A 20694-nucleotide genomic window follows, 5' to 3' on the forward strand; every position below is an offset into this window, starting at 1 on the left:
TAAACTGTTGCCTGTCTTGACTACCTCTTTGCGGCCTGACAGATATGATTCTAGCCAATTTAGGAGAGTTCTTGAGACACCGCAATAATTCTCGCACTTGAGTAGAAGGCTTCTATGCCATATCTTGTTAAATCATTTACTTGTGTTCAAGTAGATGCCTGAAAAGTAACTGCCTCAGTCCAACGCTAAATAGATTGTTAATTAAAAATAAGCAGATTTAGCACGGCTTATTTTGGACGGTATCCTTTTTGTTTCTAAGAGAGCAGCCCACTCTCAGTTATGTGTTAATAGGTACTGTTAGAGATAATCATTTCAAGAGTCTTTGTCACAAAAGGAAGTTAACTGATTGGTCTGTAATTAGCAGGATCCGAGCTTGACACTTTGTTTTTTTTAAATGGGATGAACCTTTGCTTCTTTTCAGGTGAAAGAAAAACGCTCCGGCTTAGAGATATGCTTAACAGTCAAATGAATGGAGTCTATATGAATATGACAGTCATTTTTAAAAGTTTACCGGAGATTGCTAGAACCGCATGATTTGTTTGGATCGAAGGAGTTGAGTGCTGCTCAGCACTTCGTCCTCTGTCATAGTTATGCTATCTAACGTGGGTGGTGGATCCGCACGCGCGGTCTCCTGGACAAGCAGGTCGTCAGTTGCGAGTTGTGACTGCCTGATGAAAAAGTTACCTGGTAGGTTCGTTTCATCTGAGTATTCTGTCAATGGCATTGCATCAAATCCTCCTAGCGGTGGCACTGTCTCAGCTTGTAACCGTCCTATCATTTGTTAAGGAATGTGATGGTTCACGTGTGGGTTTTGCTTTACATGCAGAGGTTGTTCGTTTGATGTTGCAAGTGGTTCTTCGTAAGTTGTCTGATCATACGTGTGGTCAGATTTCTTCGTTGCCGCCCGCGGTCCCAGCGATCATCAGTCTTATACCTCTGAGAAATTCTGAAGTCCGTCTATTTTCCTCATCTCTCCCCTTGGTGCAGCATTGACCCAAGGTTTGTCACAGTCCCTCATTCTAATAATCTTTATTGGGACGGCTTCAGCAGCTGTTGTGAGCATGATCTGAGTGAACTTATTTGTGGCTGAGCCACTATCGTGGTCAAGTACTCTGTCCCAGTCAGTGAGGAGAACCCCGCTGCCTGCAGTGATGTTTGTGTTAGATGTCAGTATCAAGTCTCGCTCGTTGGCTGTGTTTTACGTAATGCATGTTGGCTTATCAATGGGCTGAGTCAGATTGAGTGAGCCAACTGTGTATTCTAGACTGACTTTAGAGAAAAGATATGGCTGGGTTTAGTAGAGTGAACTTGACTGAGACAGTTGTTGCAGTATTGAAATCTCCCAATATCAATATAGATGTGGGGTTATCTTCCTGTGCGATACCAACATCATCTAACCAGGTATCTAAGAAGTCTGTCAACTGGCTGCTGGAGAGATTGGTTGGCACATAGACACAGCAAACCATAATAAATTATGATTTGAACTTAGTGGACCAAATCCATTTAGCTCATTCCAGTTAAACATCCCGTAGTCTTTTTGCAGCGAGTGTTTGTAAACTTTACTGCTCCTCCAATTACATATCGATCCCCGTGCTTTGTCAACGCGGTGAGGCAGCCGCACAATTGTACAAGCTAGGATGGAACTGCGAGTCAAGTTTGGTTTCAGTCAGAAGCAGGAGGTCAACGCTGTTGTATGTGATGAAGGGAGCAAGCTCGTCTAGGCGTCCTGGAGATGTCATGTTGTTCATGTTGACATGCGGCATTGTGACATTCTTGGTTGCTGGAGGTCCTGGGTTGACTTCCAGTCCACTGATTATTAACCACATCTCAATGTCAGAATAAAGCCTTAAGTAACACTTTTGAACATATGTGCACAGGAGCTGAGCAAGTTAAGGTAAGATGTGTGCTTGTAAGGGGATAGTGGGTGAAAATTGGATAATGTCACGTCATAAGGGTTGAAAAGGATATGGAAAATGCACCAGCAACTGCCGAGCAGCTCGCCTCCATTGTCCCAGCCGAAAAGGTTGACTGAATGTTGTCAGAAAAAAGCCCCTGGCAGCAGCAAAGTAGCTTTGGCAGCAGGCGTGCAGAAGCATCCCGTAACCAGTAGCAAGTGGGCAGCGATTTCAGGGTCGTACGAGTAACAGTGTAAACGATAAGGTAGATGCCATTAGACAAAAACCCTACAATGGGCAACAGAAAACAAATAAGCAAAATGGCTATTTTGACCATTTATCAAACATGGCTGTGTCACTGGGGCAGACACACCAGGCATGAACAGGTCACATTATGAGCTATGTAATCTCATCCAGCAGGACAACTACAGTCAACAAATGCAGATGCAGTCAAGAAAACACAAATATTCAGCAAAATATGCCTGATACTTTGAAATGATGACTGTGAGCATAAGTGAAAGAACTCAACCTACAACAAACAACCGTAATTCAGGTACACAGCACCATCAGCAACACAGCATCAAACACAACTTCCATGCCCGACTACCAAAACTCAGCAATAATAAACAACCACAATTCAGACAAACAGCAGCGCCAGCTGCACAGTATGGGACAAAACTACAATGCTCGACCATAGATGTTGCTGTCAACAACAGAAAACGGGTGGAAAACCAGCAAAACCGTATGAAACAAAGTTACCATGCTCGACTACCAAAACTCAGCAATAATAAACAACCACAATTCAGACAAACAGCAGCGCCAGCTGCACAGTATGGGACAAAACTACAATGCTCGACCACAGATGTTGCTGTCAACAACAGAAAACGGGTGGAAAACCAGCAAAACCGTATGAAACAAAGCTACCATGCTCGACTACCAAAACTCAGCAATAATAAACAACCACGATTCAGATATATAGCAGCACCAGCTGCATAGTACGGAACAAAACTACAATGTTCGGCGATAAATGTCGCTGTCAACAACAGAAAACCGAAGGTGTTTTTAAAAGGTATTTTTCGACAAGAGCGTAAAGGAGTCTTCGAGAGTAGGATTATTGTCAGCGCCATCCGAGGAAGGCTGGCTTTACCGCAGTTCAGCGGTCAGCGCCATCCGAGGAAGGCTGGCTTTACAGCAGTTCAGCGGTCAGCGCCATCCGAGGAAGGCTGGCTTTACAGCAGTTCAGCGGTCAGCGCCATCCGAGGAAGGCTGGCTTTACAGCAGTTCAGCGGTCAGCGCCATCCGAGGAAGGCTGGCTTTACAGCAGTTCAGCGGTCAGCGCCATCCGAGGAAGGCTGGCTTTACAGCAGTTCAGCAATCCCGCGGGTGGGTAAACTAACCGCACACATAGCATGCGTACAGAATTGTCATGTCACGGAAACTGGACAGCCAGCCCAGCCAGCAGCACTGTTACAATCAACCTGCATTGCGCGTGACACTGACACAAGGTGCGTTTCGTTTGACACAGGTCAGAACTGCGTCGGAGGGGGACGTTTTTAGTCCAGAGGCTCAGCTCGCAGCAACTGGAAACAGTGCCCCACTGCAACTGCAGCAGACTCGCAACGCGTGTTTATTGAAATGAGTGACGAAAAAAGGAAGCTTAGCAGGTGATCACCCGCCTAAGCGTCTTCGGGAAATCAACTTTGTTCAGTGGTGCGTCGAGGAGCGCTTTATGTTTTCCTTTACAATAATTGAAAGGCATATGCTTTGTCGATGAAATTATGGGCTGTCAATGATGTACATACGCATATATACATATATATAGCATATACATACATATATATATATATATATATATATATTCTTTTTTACACTGATCACCAATCCTTTTCACGAATCGACACCCGTGAGTCCTTTACCATTAAGGCCCCGTTCAAGCTGTCGTCCGCACCATTGCCAGCTGGACTGCGCGACGTCAGGCGCGCTGACAGCGCGTCCGATGTGACAGCACAATTTTTAACTTTAATTTCCCTCCCTTTTTTTACTTCAGTCCACACACTAACTCTGACTTATCGCCGACTATGACACACTACGTACAAAGTGGTGTTTGGAAGTGTGGCTTCTGTTCTGGTGTTACCGTTATCTATCCTATCCGTACGTCGAGTGCTTCTGCCCATGCCTAATTCTTTTCAATTTCGTCCCCCTCATTTTAAAAGTTTATTTATAACGCGATCACTTTACTAGGCAACGCGACCACACACCACACCAATCCCTGCCACTCACCTATTCATGGGTACTCTTGGCATCTCAAGTCGCTCCTTATCTATCTTACGTCGCATTTTCCCCAAAATTAGAGACAAGCGTCCCCATTTCACCTAACGGCCGTACACGCCAAGGGAAGAGCCATTAAATCAAACTCCCGCCTGAGCCAGAGGGATTTTTTAATCTGGTAGCGCTTTCTCCCCATGCCAACAGGTTGACCAAAAAATCCTGGCATCATCGTCAGCCGGAGCATGACGTAACAGACCACGTGACTTCGTGGTCCCGTAAAGAGACGTAGGGCGAATGCCGGGCCATGATTAGTGCTGACAAACGTACACACGACAGAACGAACGCGGCGTAAGATATGCTCAGCACACAATGTCACGAACCACACTCTTCTGATTTACGAAGAAACACGCTTGTTTCAGTTTCATGTCGCTACCGCGCATGGGCATCGTTTCGTACATAAGAGCATGACATGCCAAAAAGTTTCGATACTCAGGAAAATTGTAACTTGTTCCTTCTCCCTCAGGTCAGTTATTCATAACGCAACAGAATGTTGGCCACTGGCGAGATCTCGCTGAGACGAATCTACTGGTCTGTTTTCCGTGAGGTAGCGGAGGTATCAGTCCACGCTATGAAAAAGGCAAATCAAGGGAGCCTACCTCTACCTACCTCACCTACTCCTCGACAAGCCCGAGACGACCCAAGAGTGTGGTGGTGAGCCGACAGGCCTGAGGATGTATATCAGTACGGCACTCCCAGCGCAGCAGCGGCAGCAGGCCCCGCGGACGCCGCCGGCGTCGCTGCCAAGCGACGGTCGTCTCGTGCGGCGGTGGTGTTCCGGCCAGCCGCGGGCACTGCCGGCACGTCCGCACGAGTACACCAGGAAGGCATGCACCACAGTGTCGCACCGCACGCAATGCCGCCCCGATCTGACGTGCCCTATCGGCGCAAACGCGGCGCGACCGGCCACTATCAGTCACGTCTCGCGGCTGAGATTGGCCACGCCGGGCAAGCACGTGCGCGCCGATAGGGCGAGCGCTGCCGGCGGCTGGTGAGGCCCGGGGGCGGACGCGGGCTGTGCCCACGTGACCGGACGTGGCGTCAGCTGTATCGGCGGGGGCAGCTGACTCACCGGTGGACATCCTCCGCTCTACGGCTTCATCTCCGGCTAAGTGCACCATACGATTTTCAGGAAAAAAATGTCGCGTAGAACTGTTGTCACCGTGGACTGTCGCCTTCAATATTCACTGAAGCAATGATGTTCCAACACCACGGGATGGGCACCTCCAGCCTGATGTCTCCCAGCTAGGTGACCCCATGTGCTCGTCCCCTTCAGCATTTTGGTGAGGTTTAACCTAAAAAACAAATTGGGATGGACAACTGACGGCTGTAATTTATGGATCGTGGCTAATTGTATCTAATTGTACAAATGTTGCATTCAGTGCTGGCCCAAGAAGTAAAATCGCTTACAAGTACAGACTGGCAAGGTTTTAACAGCAGACATAAAGAAAGACATGGGATTTTTACTGTAAGTTTTGTATAACTCAAATTTATGTGAGTTTCTATAATAAGTTTTGCTGTTTGCTGCTAATGCCATCTATATATCATGGCAGCTGAAGCAATGCCGCGTATAATAAAGGACAATTCAAGTTCTTACGTTTGAAGCGATGCTGCGTATTACTAATGTCGTAGCGCTCCTGTCGGTACGTGTATTTGCCGCATCGCTAAGGCCGCGACCCCCATCACCGGCCGCTGTTCCCTCTTCCCACCCTCCCTTCTCTATCCGACTAGGCAAGGCCGCGACAAGCCGTTGCTACGCAACCGACGGCTGCGGGCCGCCCGTGTGGCAGTAGCCGCCGCGGCAAATACAAGGGGGCTGGGCGACGACGCGAAAAGCCGCGTATGCGAAACGACCGGGCTCGCCGGGCGGCAGCCGCGCCGCGGCAGTTGGGTTCAGTATTCAAGGCCGGATGTGATCGGTCTGCCATTATTGGGGAGGGGGAGGGGGAGGGGGCCTTCCATGGTGGGGCGCGTGCGCAGCGCGGCTGCCCGGCTGCTGCTGGCATTCCGCGTCACCAGCTGCCGCTAACGCGCCTCGTCACAACGGCAAATTTAGAATGAGGGGCCCATTGGCTTGCGTGCGAACCGCATGTCTTATGCAATGTACCACAATGATATGGGCTTTGAACCGAAATAGCCATCTGGGGGACCTTGCGGTGCTGTTAACAACTTGCCCTTCTGAAGACCTAAGCGCCTCTAGCTTCTGGGGGACACGCCCGCCGCGGGGGCGGATCCAGAATTTTGTCAAACGGGGGGGGGGGGGGCACGCAACATTGTGGGGCCCCACGCAGTTTGGGGCCCCCTCCAAAAAAATGTTCTTGCTTTTCCGACATTGCATTTTAAGACAAATCGTATGTAATATATATATATATATATATATATATATATATATATATATATACATATATATATATATATGTATATATATACCTATTTATTTAACTGATAAATCGGAAATCCATCTTACTGTGTACAAACCTATAAAGCTGGCGTGCTACGTATGCATACACATAGAGCTCACTCATTTTCTACAGATCATGTTAGATGCTATGATTTTCAGGCTAGGTGTTCTGAGATAACAGGTACAATAAACTTGAGTTGGCTGCTAACAGCCATCAAAACCAAGTACGGACTTAATTCGTAGCTTCTATATTTACGGCTGGCCGGCTGGGCGATGTAATCAGCTGATGGCTGATGACTAATGCAGAAGTTTTACTTTGTTTTCAAGGAGTACAACATATCCTGGCATTCAAAGTATGTTTAGAACGTGATGCACTATTATGATAAGTGTCACACACTCAAAAGGCAATGGAAATGACACATATGACGTCGACGACATGCAAAATTGCGTTTGGCAAATGCGCGTAAAAATTCAACGGCGCATATTCCACTACTGCTCTAAGGTGAAGGCACCGAGGCCAATTTGGACAAAACCTGAGCGATCATGGGTGCCACAGGAGGCCGACAAATTCGCTCGCGTCAACAAGTATAGGATCGTCAGAGCAAGCAAAAAGAACCCAAGACCAACGAGGTAGGCCCCCTACCGATCGGTAGTGCTCAGGCAGGCTGACATATGTCGCCCCACCCAGAGCACAAGACTCTCAGAGCAAAAGGGAATTACCCAAGACGATGAATTAATGCCCCTGTGTGATCGGGAGTGTGCGAGAGCGTTAACAGAAAGAGCTTCGATACGAGTGAAGAGACCTCCGCAAATGAGATTAAATGGAAATATATTTAGATCAAGGTAGAGGACCACTGAACGTCGAGTGTCTCGGCGCCTTACCTTATAAGGGCCCCAGCAACAGCACGAGGCCCTCCAAGAAAGTGGAAATAACCGAAGACTTATATGAAGGGCCCCTCAGCAATTGAATGTACCCTGGCATATGGGGCCCGGGAAAAGCGTATAGAGCATTTCGGGCGAATGGGAAAAATCCACGGAGGAAAACCTGAACGATCAAGAGTACCCAGGCATGGAAGCAGATAGCATCCTAATAGCAGCGTTGGGCCCTACGAGGAAATGCAAAGAGATCAAAGGCAACAAGGAAAGCTCCTTAGCGATCAGACTGACACGGCAAGTGGACACAAGGGGCCGGGCAGCAGCGTAAGGCCTCTGGACAGCGCAATGAGCCCCGAAACTTCCCCTCAATTAACACCTTTTTAATCAAGAGAGTATTAACTTCGTCTGCTCGTGAACTCTTTACTTTTGCTAGCACTTGTTCTTAGTCGTCTGTAGGTCTGAAAGCGTTCAATTTTGTTCTAAGAAAACTGCGTCTGTTTGGCCACTTATGGACCCCCTCGGAGCCTTTAGCCCCCCTCGGCATGGTCCCGCGTCCCTCCTCCTTGCTTCCGCCACCAGCACGAGCACCTTAATAGATGGGGCCCGCCGTGAACAGAGGGCCATTCATTCAAATAAGAAATGCTTACGACAAAATATGTAGGGCCCCAGACGATGCAGCATGCCCGAGCAGGTCAAAATATACAGTCCCCGTCAAGAGCGTAGGGCCCTCCATTTAACTAGGGACTACCCAAGATCCAACGTGTACAGCCCCCGAACGATCGGGTGTGCCAGAGCAGGTTACCAGATCGAGCTCCCAACAAGAGCGTACGGCCCTCTATTCAAGTGGGAAGAACCCAAGACTCTCTCTAAATGGTCCCTCGAACGATGGAAGGGGCAGGTTGTGCCCAAGAAGGTTATCAAAAGGGGCCCGACAAGAGCGTAGTGCCTTCGATTAAAATAAGAAGTGCCCAAAACTCAGTGTGGAGGCCCCCGAAAAATGGAGATTACCCGCGCAGATTATCATATGGCTCCAATAGGACTGTGCGGCTCCGGATTCAAACGTCAAGACCCAATATACAGGGCCCCCGAACAATCCAATATAGCAGAGGAGACAAACAGATGGGGCCCCTGACAAGTGCGTAGGGCCCTCCATTCAGGTGGGAAGTACCCAAGACACAATGTGGAGGGCCCCTAGATATTCGAGTGTGTCCGAGCAGGTTAACAGATGGGGCCCCGGCAAGAGCGTAGGGCCTTCCGCTCAAACATGAAATATCCATGACACGATGTAGAGAGCCCCGAATAATTAAGTGCTCCAGAGCAGCTAACAGGCACGGCCCCCGAAAAGAGCGGAGGGCCCCCCATTTAAATAGGAAGTACCCAAAACCAGGTGTAGAGGTGCCCCACGATCGAATGGGTCCGAGCGTCTTATCAGAAGAGGCCCCGACAGGAGTGTGAGACCCTCCATTCAAATAAGAAGCACCCAAAACCCGGTGCGGAGGGCTCCCGAGAGATGGCGTGTACCCGAATAGGTTATCCGATGACCACATTAAGAGCAGAGTGTCCTAGAATTAAACATCAAGAACCAATGTGCAGGGTCCGCCGAGCAATCCAGTGTGGCAGAAGAGGCAAACAGAGGCGCCCCCCGACGAGTGTCCAGGGCCCTTCTCAGATAGCACGCGGGCAGGGCCCGATGTAGATGGCTCCCGAATGATCGAATGTGCCCGAGCAAGTTATCAGATAGGCCTCCCCACAAGAGCGTAGGCCCCCCCCCCCCCCATTCGGAAAATAAGTACTTAACACCTTTTGTGGAGGGTTCCCGAACAGAGTGTGCCCAAGCAGGCCGTCAGATGCGCCCCCGACAAGACTTCAGGGCCCTAAGCAAGTGGCAGCGAATTGGAAATACCCTAGACCAATGTACTGGGCCCATGTGCGTATCGCAAGTGTGTCGGTAGGTTAACCGAGGCACACGTAAAGGGCCCCTGACCAACCAAAACTATCCCGGCTTTAGCTTACAGAGCCTTTCTGACGAATGGAAAAAACCCATGGAAGGGCCCGTGATTGACAAGAATGTCCCGGTGCGCTGACAGGAAAGACCCAACAACAGTGCATGCCCTCCGAGTAAATGCAAGTAAGTGAAGGGCAACGTGGAATGCTCCTTAATGATCGAAATGATCCTGCAAGTGCGCATATAGGTCGACCGGAAACGGCATGGGCCCCCTACACAGTGTAATAAGGCTTAAAATTTACAGCTTACATTTTTTTTCAATCACTGAATATATATTTTTTAAATTCTCATAGGCCCTTCACTTTCGGTCATAACTGTTTTTGGTCGCCTGGAAGTTCAGAGATACCAGTTTTGTTACGTTTTGTGTAAAAAAAACTCCACCTGTTCACCCGCCTATGGGGCCCCTCGGAGCCAATGGACCCCTTCGGGGCCCAAGGGGGACCCCCTCCCTCTGGATCCACCCCTGCGCCCGCGAAAATGGGGAAAGCGACATCGGGAGAGTATTTCGAAGTCATCTTGGCATTAATGACGTTATATTAACGTCATTTAGATCCTGCCATTCCACACGCCATGCGGCGATCAAGGCCAAGAAAAATATAATTGTCGAGGCGTACATATCTGGCGTTTGTGAGAGCGACTTTCAGAAGTAACGGCGTCAAAAAACTCAAACGATGTTGCGTAAGGTGCGATGACGTTATCATACCATGACGCATTCAAAAGCAAATTTACTAAACAGAACATTGTGCTGTCTAGAGCGGTCCTTTCCGCTTAAAAGGTACACCAGGAATTAAAAGTGACTGCTTCATCATATCTGATCCTTGCTTCAACATCTTCAAATGTTAAACATCTCCTTTCCGTGCACGGCTCAACACATATAGACTAAGGTACACCGACACCGACATCAACGCACACGTGTGAGCCACACAGCTGGGATGAGGCGGGTGACCGGCATGTTGGCGGGATGGTAGGTCCGGGCAGGCACCGCGAACGACTGCCCCCGTCTCCCCCCCCCCCCCCCCGTACATGTTGTGTGCCCTTAAATTAACCACGGTATCCCACTGCCACCATTTGGCTGATGATAATATTCACACGGGACAAAGACGGAACCACATGCATTGGGAGAACTGACCGTCCAGAGTGTCATGGTAATCCAATATTGGCAGGGATCCTACGCAACCGGTGAATTACATTGGCAAGGGCCCGTTGGATATTGACTCTGAGACTCATCCAATGGGACCCATCGAACACATGGGACCTCCTGACCCATCGTCCTTAATTAATCCACGCAGACTTCATGCATTCGGCGTCCCACCACATTGACTGTATGCATACACATCCGCTGACGCCCACATCCCCTCACTCACTCTTGGCTCGCACACAGGTGGGATCCCCGCCTTTGCGCTCCCCTCCCTTATTTTGAGCTTTGGCATTATAATTGGGACGTCTGCGCGAGTCCTCGCAGAGCTAAATTAAAGTTGTTACCGCATTTCAAGCATCCAGTGAGGTCACGTGTATGCTCTGTCTAAAACATATGAGGCTAATTTGTTATAAGCGGCACCGACGCGGCCACTGGGCCAGCATCCGGTGTACCAAAGCTGGACGACCCGTTCCCTCGCCTGACCTCCAGTGTGCAAGCTCCCTACATGAACGATGCTCACTCACGTCTCGTCCACGGCGGGACGGCCCAACATTCCTTTGGTCACGCCCACCGCTCGCAGCTTCCTGCTGCCGCGCACAGGCCCTCGGCGGCGCCCCGTCCCATGCGGGGGTCACAAAAACCGGTACGTGACGCAGTCACGCGAGTTTTCCGAGAGGCCGCACTTTTTCTTGGAAGCAAACATAAAGAAAAGCAATAGTTATTAATGGTGCCATACTTGTAGCTTCAACAGACAATTAGGGTAGGTGGCATGCTAAATGTTGAGGTTTGGCAGCAATCAGCGTGGTAGATTCTAAGCTAGATGTTGTCTACAAGTAAGAATTTTTGACTTTGTGATGTTTGACGACCTTTGATCCGAAACAGGGCCGCCAAATTTGGAGCTGCGGGAGGGAATCAGGTATGGGGCATACAATGGTGAAGGTTTGGCAGTGATCTGTTCGGTAGGCCCTGAGCTTTAAGTTGTCTGCAAACAAGAATTTTGGACTTTGTGAACTCTGACGACTTTGGTCCCGACCTATGGTCACCAAATTTGGAACTGCGATATATAATCTGGAATGGGGCATTCAATGGTAAGGTTTTACAGTGATCGGTCCAGTAGGCTTTGAGGTCTGCGCTGTCTGCATTCGCATGTAAAATTCCCCTTTCCGTTTTCGAGGTTTCGACCTCAGGTCATGTTTCGATAATGCCTCTCCATGACTCATTACACGGGATCGATTGGTGAAGGTTTCAAGGCGATCGCGCAAACCGTTTCGGAAAACTTGCGTGTCGACGTCATATGCCGGTTTTCAGACCCTACCGATAACGAGACGTTATCTCCAGCGCTTCTGCGCTCTCGCCTTCCGCGTGCCGCGGTGAGCTTTGCGAGGCATCGCTCCACATCTCGCCCCTCAGACGCCTGGAGGTAGACAGCGCGCCTGATGGGACGGTGGAGGCCATCAGCAGACAGCGAGTGCACTGCATGACTTGCGTTTATGCCTTACGGTCTCTACGGTCGGCGCACTCTGGAGACTCGGCCTGGCCGGCCTGTTCGACCGCTTGGCCCCTTGTCGCCCTTCCTATAAGCATCGATGGCGGGATCTATATTCGTAACGAGCATCCCCATCAAAGGCTTACAAGGCCTAGCATCCAACGTAACAAGAGAACGGGCCGTGTCTTGATCCCATCCGAGGTGTTGCACACCAACAGATAGATCCAATTATCGCCGTGCATAGCCCTGCATCCCCGCAGTCCGAACTGGTCCCTGGGCATACCAGGAACTTCGTCTCTTCATGCCGTCACGCCCGAGGTCGAATGAGCGGCAAATAAACGAGTCGACCGTCTCCTAGTTCATAAAAAAGAACAAACCGTGCCCTCGAATCCCGCACCCCATCTCAAACATTTATCTGCGTAAGAGCAGGACTGCGGTCGTCTGGCTCGTCCATCCCGACCACAGCCGAGCCGCACCGCTCGGACCTTAAGAGCTGGACTGCGGTCGTCTGGCTCCTCCATCCCGACCACAGCCGAGCCGCACCGCTCGGACCGTAAGAGCAGGACTGCGGTCGTCTGGCTCGTCCATCCCGACCACAGCCGAGCCGCACCGCTCGGACCGTAAGAGCAGGACTGCGGTCGTCTGGCTCGTCCATCCTGACCATAGCCGAGCCGCACCGCTCGGGTGCGTTCGCGCCTGTCACTCTTCGCAGCCATTGCCGTTACTGCGCGACTTGTCCCTCGTTCAAGCGACAGCCGGATGCGAATCGACTAAGGGATCTGTCAGTCTGGTTAAAGCTTTGCGAGCTGGATCAATTAACCAATTAAAAGGGGAAAGAAGCGTAATTGTAAGCAGAACCCGCGCGCACAGGCTGGACGGGGTCTACCGTAGCTGAGGGCTCTGCCATTCCCAGACAGAGTTAAGCTGACAGCTTTACCGTCCCCACTCATCGAACAAATTACGGAAGCGGGACATAGACGAACCGACGAGCTGACGAAAAGAATGACGTTCCAGGCACCGACAAAACTAAGGTATATGCGGACGCGGCCCGTACGTCGTGCCCCGCCGTAACGCATGACTGGTGAGGGCGATAACGGAACAACCTGGATCCTTATGGCCGCCTACAACAGGTAAAACAACAGAGCCCCGGCGCAGGCCAGTGAACGAGCCGCCGCGCCGAAGCGCGCGTCACCGGCCTGGGTCATGTTCATCGACGCTGGGCGCGGGTGCCCTGTCGCCGCCCGATCAAATCGCCTCCGGCTTCGCTTAAATGCTTCAACAGTTAAAACGCAGCCCACCACCTGTATTTAGTCATTCGCACATAGCGACATATAAGAATACTGGTCAAGCTTTCGCTCTCCGTTCTCACACGGTGACAGCCCCACCCCGGTTCAGCGTCGAAACCGCGTGACATAGCCCCTTCCCCCGCACATCATTAATCGTGGGATCCCACCTCTCGCCCCAAGTCGCCTCTAGCGAGTTTTTAGGAACAGGTCCCAGCCCCGTACATGGTTCAGATGATAATGGAAGGTTTGCCGCTGGCGTCCGCCGCCGTGGCGATGCTTCATAAGCCTCGCAGAAGCTTAAGCCATCACCGTCCGGCATCGCCATCCCCGTGGCTGTGTCTCAAGGCCTACCCGCGCGTGCCACGCTCTCGGGCCGGCTGAGGTGGGGAAAGAGGGCTTTGGACAGTTGCGTCAGTACCTGAACTCATATCTGCACCGGCCCACGGCATGTGAACTCACACCTGCACCGGCCCACGACATACGAACTCACACCTGCACCGGCCCACGACATGTGAACTCACGTCGCTCAGCGTAAGCAGTGCATAGGCAGGACGATGAAGGTCGAAAAATGGGCAAAATGGACAATGCAGATCGTGGACGGCCCCGTGTATAATACCGTGTATGACGGCCCCGTAACAATGACCGAGCTACTGCCTGAAATGCAACGCAGCGCACGTTGCCTGTGCCCCGGTGGAGCCAACCTCGTGGCAGCGGGCGCCGGGGCTTTGGCCTACCGCCGCGGCGCTGCCGGCGGGGTTTTAAGTCTGTCATGTGGTCCTAGACCGGGCGTCACTGCGCTACATATTGACATTTGGGTTTGAATTTGGCCCGGCCGTTCATGAAACACGCATGAATTCGCACTTCCCTCACCTGTTTAACGGTCTGTCTCTACTGGGCCCGGTCAAAGACCGGTTGAAAGAGTACGCTTCCGCGTGTTTGGATACCGCTCGCTAATTGTCAGTATCACTGCTTGCATTTGGCTGTGCAAACGGTACATGCAACACAATCTTTGCACAAGCTCTACGGCAAAGAAGCCGCAAAACTGCTGCGTGTGTTTTTGATCGGCGCTCACCTCTCAAACAAACGAGCAGTATGCAAATGAGGCAAACGAACGTTTGGCAACGACAGGGCTTGGCGGCAAACTCCGATAATCCAACCAAGCGTTGGCAAACCCCTTCGTAAAAACTCCACTGTCTCCACTGTCTCCTGTCCTCCACTGTCTCTTTAGCGGCCCAAAAAAGGTCACGTCCAGTGGCTGTGTTAGGTGGGTGCTGTTCGGCAGCAGACAGATGAGAACATGCCGTTTTCCTTGCAGGTCGTGATCACCCTCTCCGAGAGATGTGACGACAGGTTATCGCCAACGATGGCTTTCCTGCCAGTTTTTCCGTCGGAGATACGGCAGACAGATCCGGAAGAACCGGTCCTCCAAAGATTGTTCATCGAACCACCCAGATGGTGAGAATGTGTGCTTGGCACCCAGATGGACCGCCTGCTGTCCACTCCTGACACATATTTTGCGCCTTGTATGCTACATATGGAGGCAGACGCTCCCCAGATGCGCTCACAGCAAGCATCGCTGACACTCCAGCCTTGCTGTGGCTTTTCACGGACCCTGGGTACTTCATGCCCCTTTTCACAACAACTGTCTTACGGCTCGGATCGTCACCCAACGCCGTCTCATGGTAATCGACTAGATTCTCGGGTGTCACACCATCAAGAAATGTCTCAAGGTGTGTGAAGTACTCCTAAATCGCATCGGGGTCGGCTTTCGCCCGATACACTTTGATGTTGCTCGACATGCGGTTTGTTAGGTCGTTCCAGTGCATGAAGCTCTGTGCCCAGGCCCATCCAGGCACGTTGTTGAGGAACTGTGGGTGTTTGATGCCATTTCAGTCAAGGCCTTAACTATCATCCTTACGTCCATCAAAGTATAAGGAAATCCCCATTCCGCCATCTGGATCAGCCTCTTGGCGAGGTACCTTTCTTCTGGCTCGCTTAGAGCGCAAGGACGACCTGGTTCCTGGTCATGTTTGCGAGATAGTTTGTTTGCTAATGTCTGGCAGTTTAGACCATGCAAGAGAGCCGCTTTCCTCACAGACATAACACTGTTTACATCTTCAATCGCTTTCCTAATGGTTCCTAAAGTATAATTTCTACAGGGACGAGGATGAGGCATGGTGCAAATCAGGACTGGGCTTTGACCTGGAACTGAAACGCATGGATGAGGAAAGGTCATGACACTAAAAAAAAACATGGAAAAGTTATGTAGAGCATTACGTGGAGTTTCACTTGTGCATCCACTATTTAATGACTGGTAGCATACCTCCTAGGGTCCCATTTAAGGAAACAGGGGTGGCTAAGGTTTGCATGATGCCAACTTTAGCCACTCCTCCTCACCTTTAGTCGCAGCTCCAGTAAAAAGGAACCAATAAATCGTGTCATACTAAGTCGGCAATGACAGTAAACGCCTAAAAGGTTATGCAGAAATGCTTATTTTTGCTGTGTTAGCTCTTCCTACTTGTCTAGAGGTACCATCAAATTCACCTAATTTTTTAGGAACTTTGAAGAGTGTTCGAAGCCGCAAAATAATTATTTCTGATTGGTGAAATGACTGCTGTTCAGTACCAACTTAGTCTTATAAGAACGTAAATCACGCTGGTAAAGTTTATAATCCCCACTTTGAAACATAACATGCACGTGATGGATTTAAAGTCTGAATCACAGTTTGGCTAAGCTTACCCTAAAGGCTAAAGTTACCCTGAATGATGGTATCACTTGCAACTTTCGGCATGTGAAATACGCTATTTTCGCTAAAGTGGAGCAGTTTAAAATATGAACCATGTAACAAACATAAAAAGACCAATTAGTATGCACCCTATTAACTTTTGCTTACTTCGGTCTCCTCCGGGCCCTTGGTGAGGGCATTTCGGTACCCGTAGAACCTTTAGCTGCAGACAATGTGACACACTGCACCGACACGGTGGCCACCAGCGGGCGGACACGTTGTACCTCGTGAACCAGAGCTGGCACGCCGTCCGGGCCAGGCTGAGGTGGCCTGGTCCGTTGGCAGCGGCTGCACCCGTGGCCTCCCCTGACCGGACCTACCACGCAAGCTCTCGGCTTGGTGTGGGCTCGGCGCCTCCAAGACACGTAAAAACTGCCTATGATGGTTTTGCCGTACCCAGAAACTTTATCACTCGACGAACCGCGCTGTCTCAAAGGCCGTTGCGATGCCAATATTAAAGGCGTATAATAAAGTATACATAATCAAAACGTCTCATACAGCATTGTTTTCGTTTTGGTGTAATGCGTATCTGCAAACGTCACCGTTTCAGTGACGTTCACTTTCTGACAAACAGCACCAACGCGCGCCACTTCATTTGACCAGTTGTCTACACTCGAGATGGAATGTCCGGCGAGTCTAAGCACCTTGCTTCAGTTTTATCGCGACACGAACGCGCATCATAGAGCGGCACTGGACGGATTAATTAAATTACCGAAGAACATTCCAAGCAGGTGCAAGGCGTGACCCCACAGACCAACTGGTCCAAACAAAACGCATGCTTTATCGACGGTCGCTGCGTTGGCTTGCCGTATGAGCCTCAGTAAGAACCGTTGCGTCTGATCGCTCAGCGGGCCATCACTGCACCTGCTGTTAGGCTGTGATGAAAGCATGAGTCAGCGGTGAACGGCCTGGATCAGGCTTGCGCTTGATCCTGTTTTAGTGAAATTGATGCGGAATCCGACTCAAAACGGATAACGGCCAAAAAGAGTTCGTTGCAAAGTGCCTTCAAAAATGGAAAATTGTAACCGAATGCGAATGCGAAAAAAACGAAACCGAATGGAATAAGCACACCATGGAGTGTTTGCACGGCGACGCACTGCCTACAACACCGAATTTTGCTTGCTAGCCTCAAACCGTTTGTGAGAGAAGCTAGGGCATTATGGGTGAAACCAACAGGCTGGTCACCCAAAGATCATATAAAAACAGATCATATAAAAACAGACCATGTAAAAACAGATAATATAAAAACAGATCATATAAAAACAGACGAGTAGCCTTTAAATCATGCATGCTCTTCATGAAATCTCTCTCAAACAAATAAAATGACGAAAGAAGCTGTGGAAGCCTTCAAACGGCCATGAAGAGACATCGTCCAGATCCGAAAGGTAACTGATGACATGTGATGGCCTCTTCCCCCATTATGGCCTCTTCCCCAGCTATAATGGAGCAATTGTCTCCCATGCCGAGAGAGGACAACCGAAGGACAGTCAAAGAGACCAGTCTTGAAGTGAGTATCACATACAGGTACAGGCACAGGCACAGGCACAGGCACAGGCACAGGCACAGGCACAGGCACAGGCACCTCAGCCATGAACAGAAACAGTGCCGTGCCACCATCTCACCCCTTTATTTGGCTGCTTCCTGGCGGGAAGGCCACAACTTTCTGAAAAGTATCGTGGCCTGCGATGAAATATGGGTTCATTGGTGGAAGCTGGAACACGCCAGAGCGTGGAGGGTATGGGGGCCGATTAACCCCGCCCAATGGGCTTGATAAGTAAGTGGGAAGAGGCGACCTTTGGTAGATTCGCTCTAAGGAAAGATGAATCATGTGGGAGAGTTAAAATCCCAACTTGATTTACGGTCTCGTTTATCTCATGTCTCGTGTATCTGCGCCATAGTGATCGTGGTACATTTGTGGGCTCTGGCGTAAGCCGACCGCTCTGGACGTAATCTGTTCTGGTGGTGGGAAGAACAGCGAATGATGCGGTGAACGCTGCGGTATGACGGCTGCGATGAGGTGACGGCCTTGGCAGTGAGGACAACTCGCAAGGTCTTTACGAACCGTCAGGGGTGAGGTAGAGAAATAACAGGCCTCGCGATATTCGTCGCCAGGCACACTCGGGCGGCTCAAGGCGCCCGCAACGTACCGCTGTAATACAACATCCGTCGACTCCCAAACACATTCGCAACAACACTGCACTGCTGTGGACACAGCTGCAAAGCAAAAGTTTGTCTTATGACGCTAATCCAGGTCATGGCGCTGGTGCACTTTAAACTGAATCATCAGAACACATGCCCGCCATCCAGTCCTCTGCGCGCTTCACTTTTGTCCTATTTCATTACCAAAACACAGACACAAAAAACAATATTTGCAAAACGTAGCTGGCTATTACGAGATTTTACAAAGTGCAATACAAATTTTGGACATAAAGCCATATATATCCACTCCACTAATGAGGATCAGCATCGCTCGAAACGAGTACCGTCAATATAATAATCATTTGGCGTTGCAACGTATATTAAATGTCGAAAGTAAATATGAGAACAGTGGACCAACAATGTTACACGAATTCTGTGTTTGTACGCATTAAACACTGTTAGCTTCTCTGCTGCTTTCCACCTGCTACCAGTAAAAGTATCATAAAAATCCATTAATATGAAAAATAGCATCGGTCCGCAGATCTCGAGGCCTTCCAATCGCGCGCATCTGGATTCACCGCCGTCATTGGGACTTTAAAACGCACTCAGCTTCTGAGGCTATATGGTGTATCTTGTCTCTCACCCAGGTAGGAAATGCGGGCATCGAGGGGGATCGAACTCCGCACCTCTGGTTTCTCTGACACGCAGTGGTTTGCGCATACGCGTTGGCCACTGCACTATCAGCACCCTCGATTTGGGACTGATACAGACCTGGGATCCAATGCCGGGACCAGACTATTAGCACTGGAACCATTATATCTGGTACTTCTGGCATGGCCAACAGAGGAAACTTGGTTGCAAAGGAACAGAGTCAATGCAAATTTGTATCATGCCTATTACGCATTGTATTTCATTTATCCTTGTTTGCGTGGTAAATCGCTCTTAACCTTACCCAGGAACGGTTTCAAAATGTGTTGATAGGATCTATATATTTAGAAACTGGTGATCAATAGATTTGACACGATAGAATGGTTTGACCATGAAAAAGATTTGTTTTAAATGTGACGAATTGGGCAGTCCCGAACTGTGTTGGTAACAGAAAAGGCGAAATAAGAAGGCGAGTCTACACTTCATTTGAAGAAGTGACCAACCGAGGTTGGCTGCAAACTCAGCCACTTTTGGAAGACGTCATCGCACTTGTCTACACCTCACTGACAATTTTGGCTCCACCCAGGCGGCAGTATGTGATTTGCGGAAACGTGACTTTTTCACCTTCTAAATCCGCATCATACATAATGATTTTGCCGCATTAGTCTTGGTTGAAGCGGTCATCGGTAGCAAGAGGCAGACAATGAATGGATGACATCCAGCAATAGTGGGTTTGATTCGACTGGATTGTAAAAATGCACTCCGTCGGTAGCTCTCGATGTCATACCTCACTGTACCTGCGTCCTGTGTTAGGCAGACATTTCTTACAACTTGGCCAAATGCTGAGTGTCAAATGAGAAATGCCTCTTACAGCTAAAAGCAGAATGCTGGACGAATATCTCGTATCAAGAAAAGGCAGCGCACTCAAAACCTCAACTTGCGATGTTCAGTGCAAACGGCGATACGCCCGGATTACACGCACGTTGCGGCCATCACATGCTGCAAAACGAGCTTAAGAAAAGCAAAACCGCAATCTGATTCCCATACTTGTCATCCTATGCTTTACACCAGCACGTCCCCCTTTTACTTACCTGATTTTTTTAGACAGCATGTTATCTTGGCGATGGGCGCCTGGCGCCCTGGGCAACTCCTCAGTTCACCAACAAATTTAAACGGGGCTTCAAATGGCGCCTCTAAGAACGCGTGACCTCATCCAACGTTATGATACTTGCTTCCTGTCGCAGACCACGGTGACAAGGCGTACACGCCAGGCACGAGCGCGGGTACCAGTCGCCGGTCCGGTGTGAGTCCGCGGAAGACCCACCGACCTGTATGGCACGCCAAGGCTGGTGGTGGGTCTCGCTGGCGCGGGTGAGCTGCCGCCGCCGCCCCCGCTGCCACCGGCCTCCCCCCCTCACCCGCGATCCTTTGACGCCGACTGGGCCGTCTCGCACGTCGTCGGCCTGTCCCCCGCCGCTCCCCGGCCTGGTCTTCCTGCGCATCGATCAACACGCGGACTGACGTCATTCGCTCGCTGGGATCTGGGCTGCGCGCGCCGCCGGCAGTGCGCCGCCCCGCCTCCAGTGCCGGGCAGAGGTCATGGCTGCGGAATGTGGCACCCGATCCCGCCGGGTGGGAGGGGGGGGGGGGGGGGAGCAGCGGCGTAATTTTGCAGCATAAGTTTGGGTAGGAGCTGAGCAGTGAACCATA

General features: G+C 50.3%; 1 protein-coding gene across 3 annotated transcripts in view; it reads right to left on the reverse strand.

Annotated features, from left to right (window-relative positions):
• The window catches only part of LOC119114326 (beta-1,3-galactosyltransferase 5), a 44414-nt gene extending 23991 nt beyond the window's left edge, over window positions 1–20423 (reverse strand). Inside the window, exon 1 of one of the 3 annotated variants that reach the window (XM_037238522.1) lies at window positions 20076–20423. In XM_037238522.1, coding sequence (XP_037094417.1) covers window positions 20076–20095 — 20 coding nt within the window. In that variant the 5' untranslated portion in view covers window positions 20096–20423. Of the gene's footprint in view, window positions 1–17819; window positions 20051–20075 lie in introns of those variants that run through there. The other 2 variants (XM_037238523.1, XM_037238521.1) reach the window with 2 other exon arrangements.
• Window positions 20424–20694: the final 271 nt, after the last annotated feature.

Source organism: Pollicipes pollicipes, unplaced genomic scaffold, assembly GCF_011947565.3.
Source record: "Pollicipes pollicipes isolate AB1234 unplaced genomic scaffold, Ppol_2.1 Scaffold_7262;HRSCAF=8765_pilon_pilon_pilon, whole genome shotgun sequence".
Taxonomy (NCBI): Eukaryota; Metazoa; Arthropoda; class Thecostraca; order Pollicipedomorpha; family Pollicipedidae; genus Pollicipes; species Pollicipes pollicipes.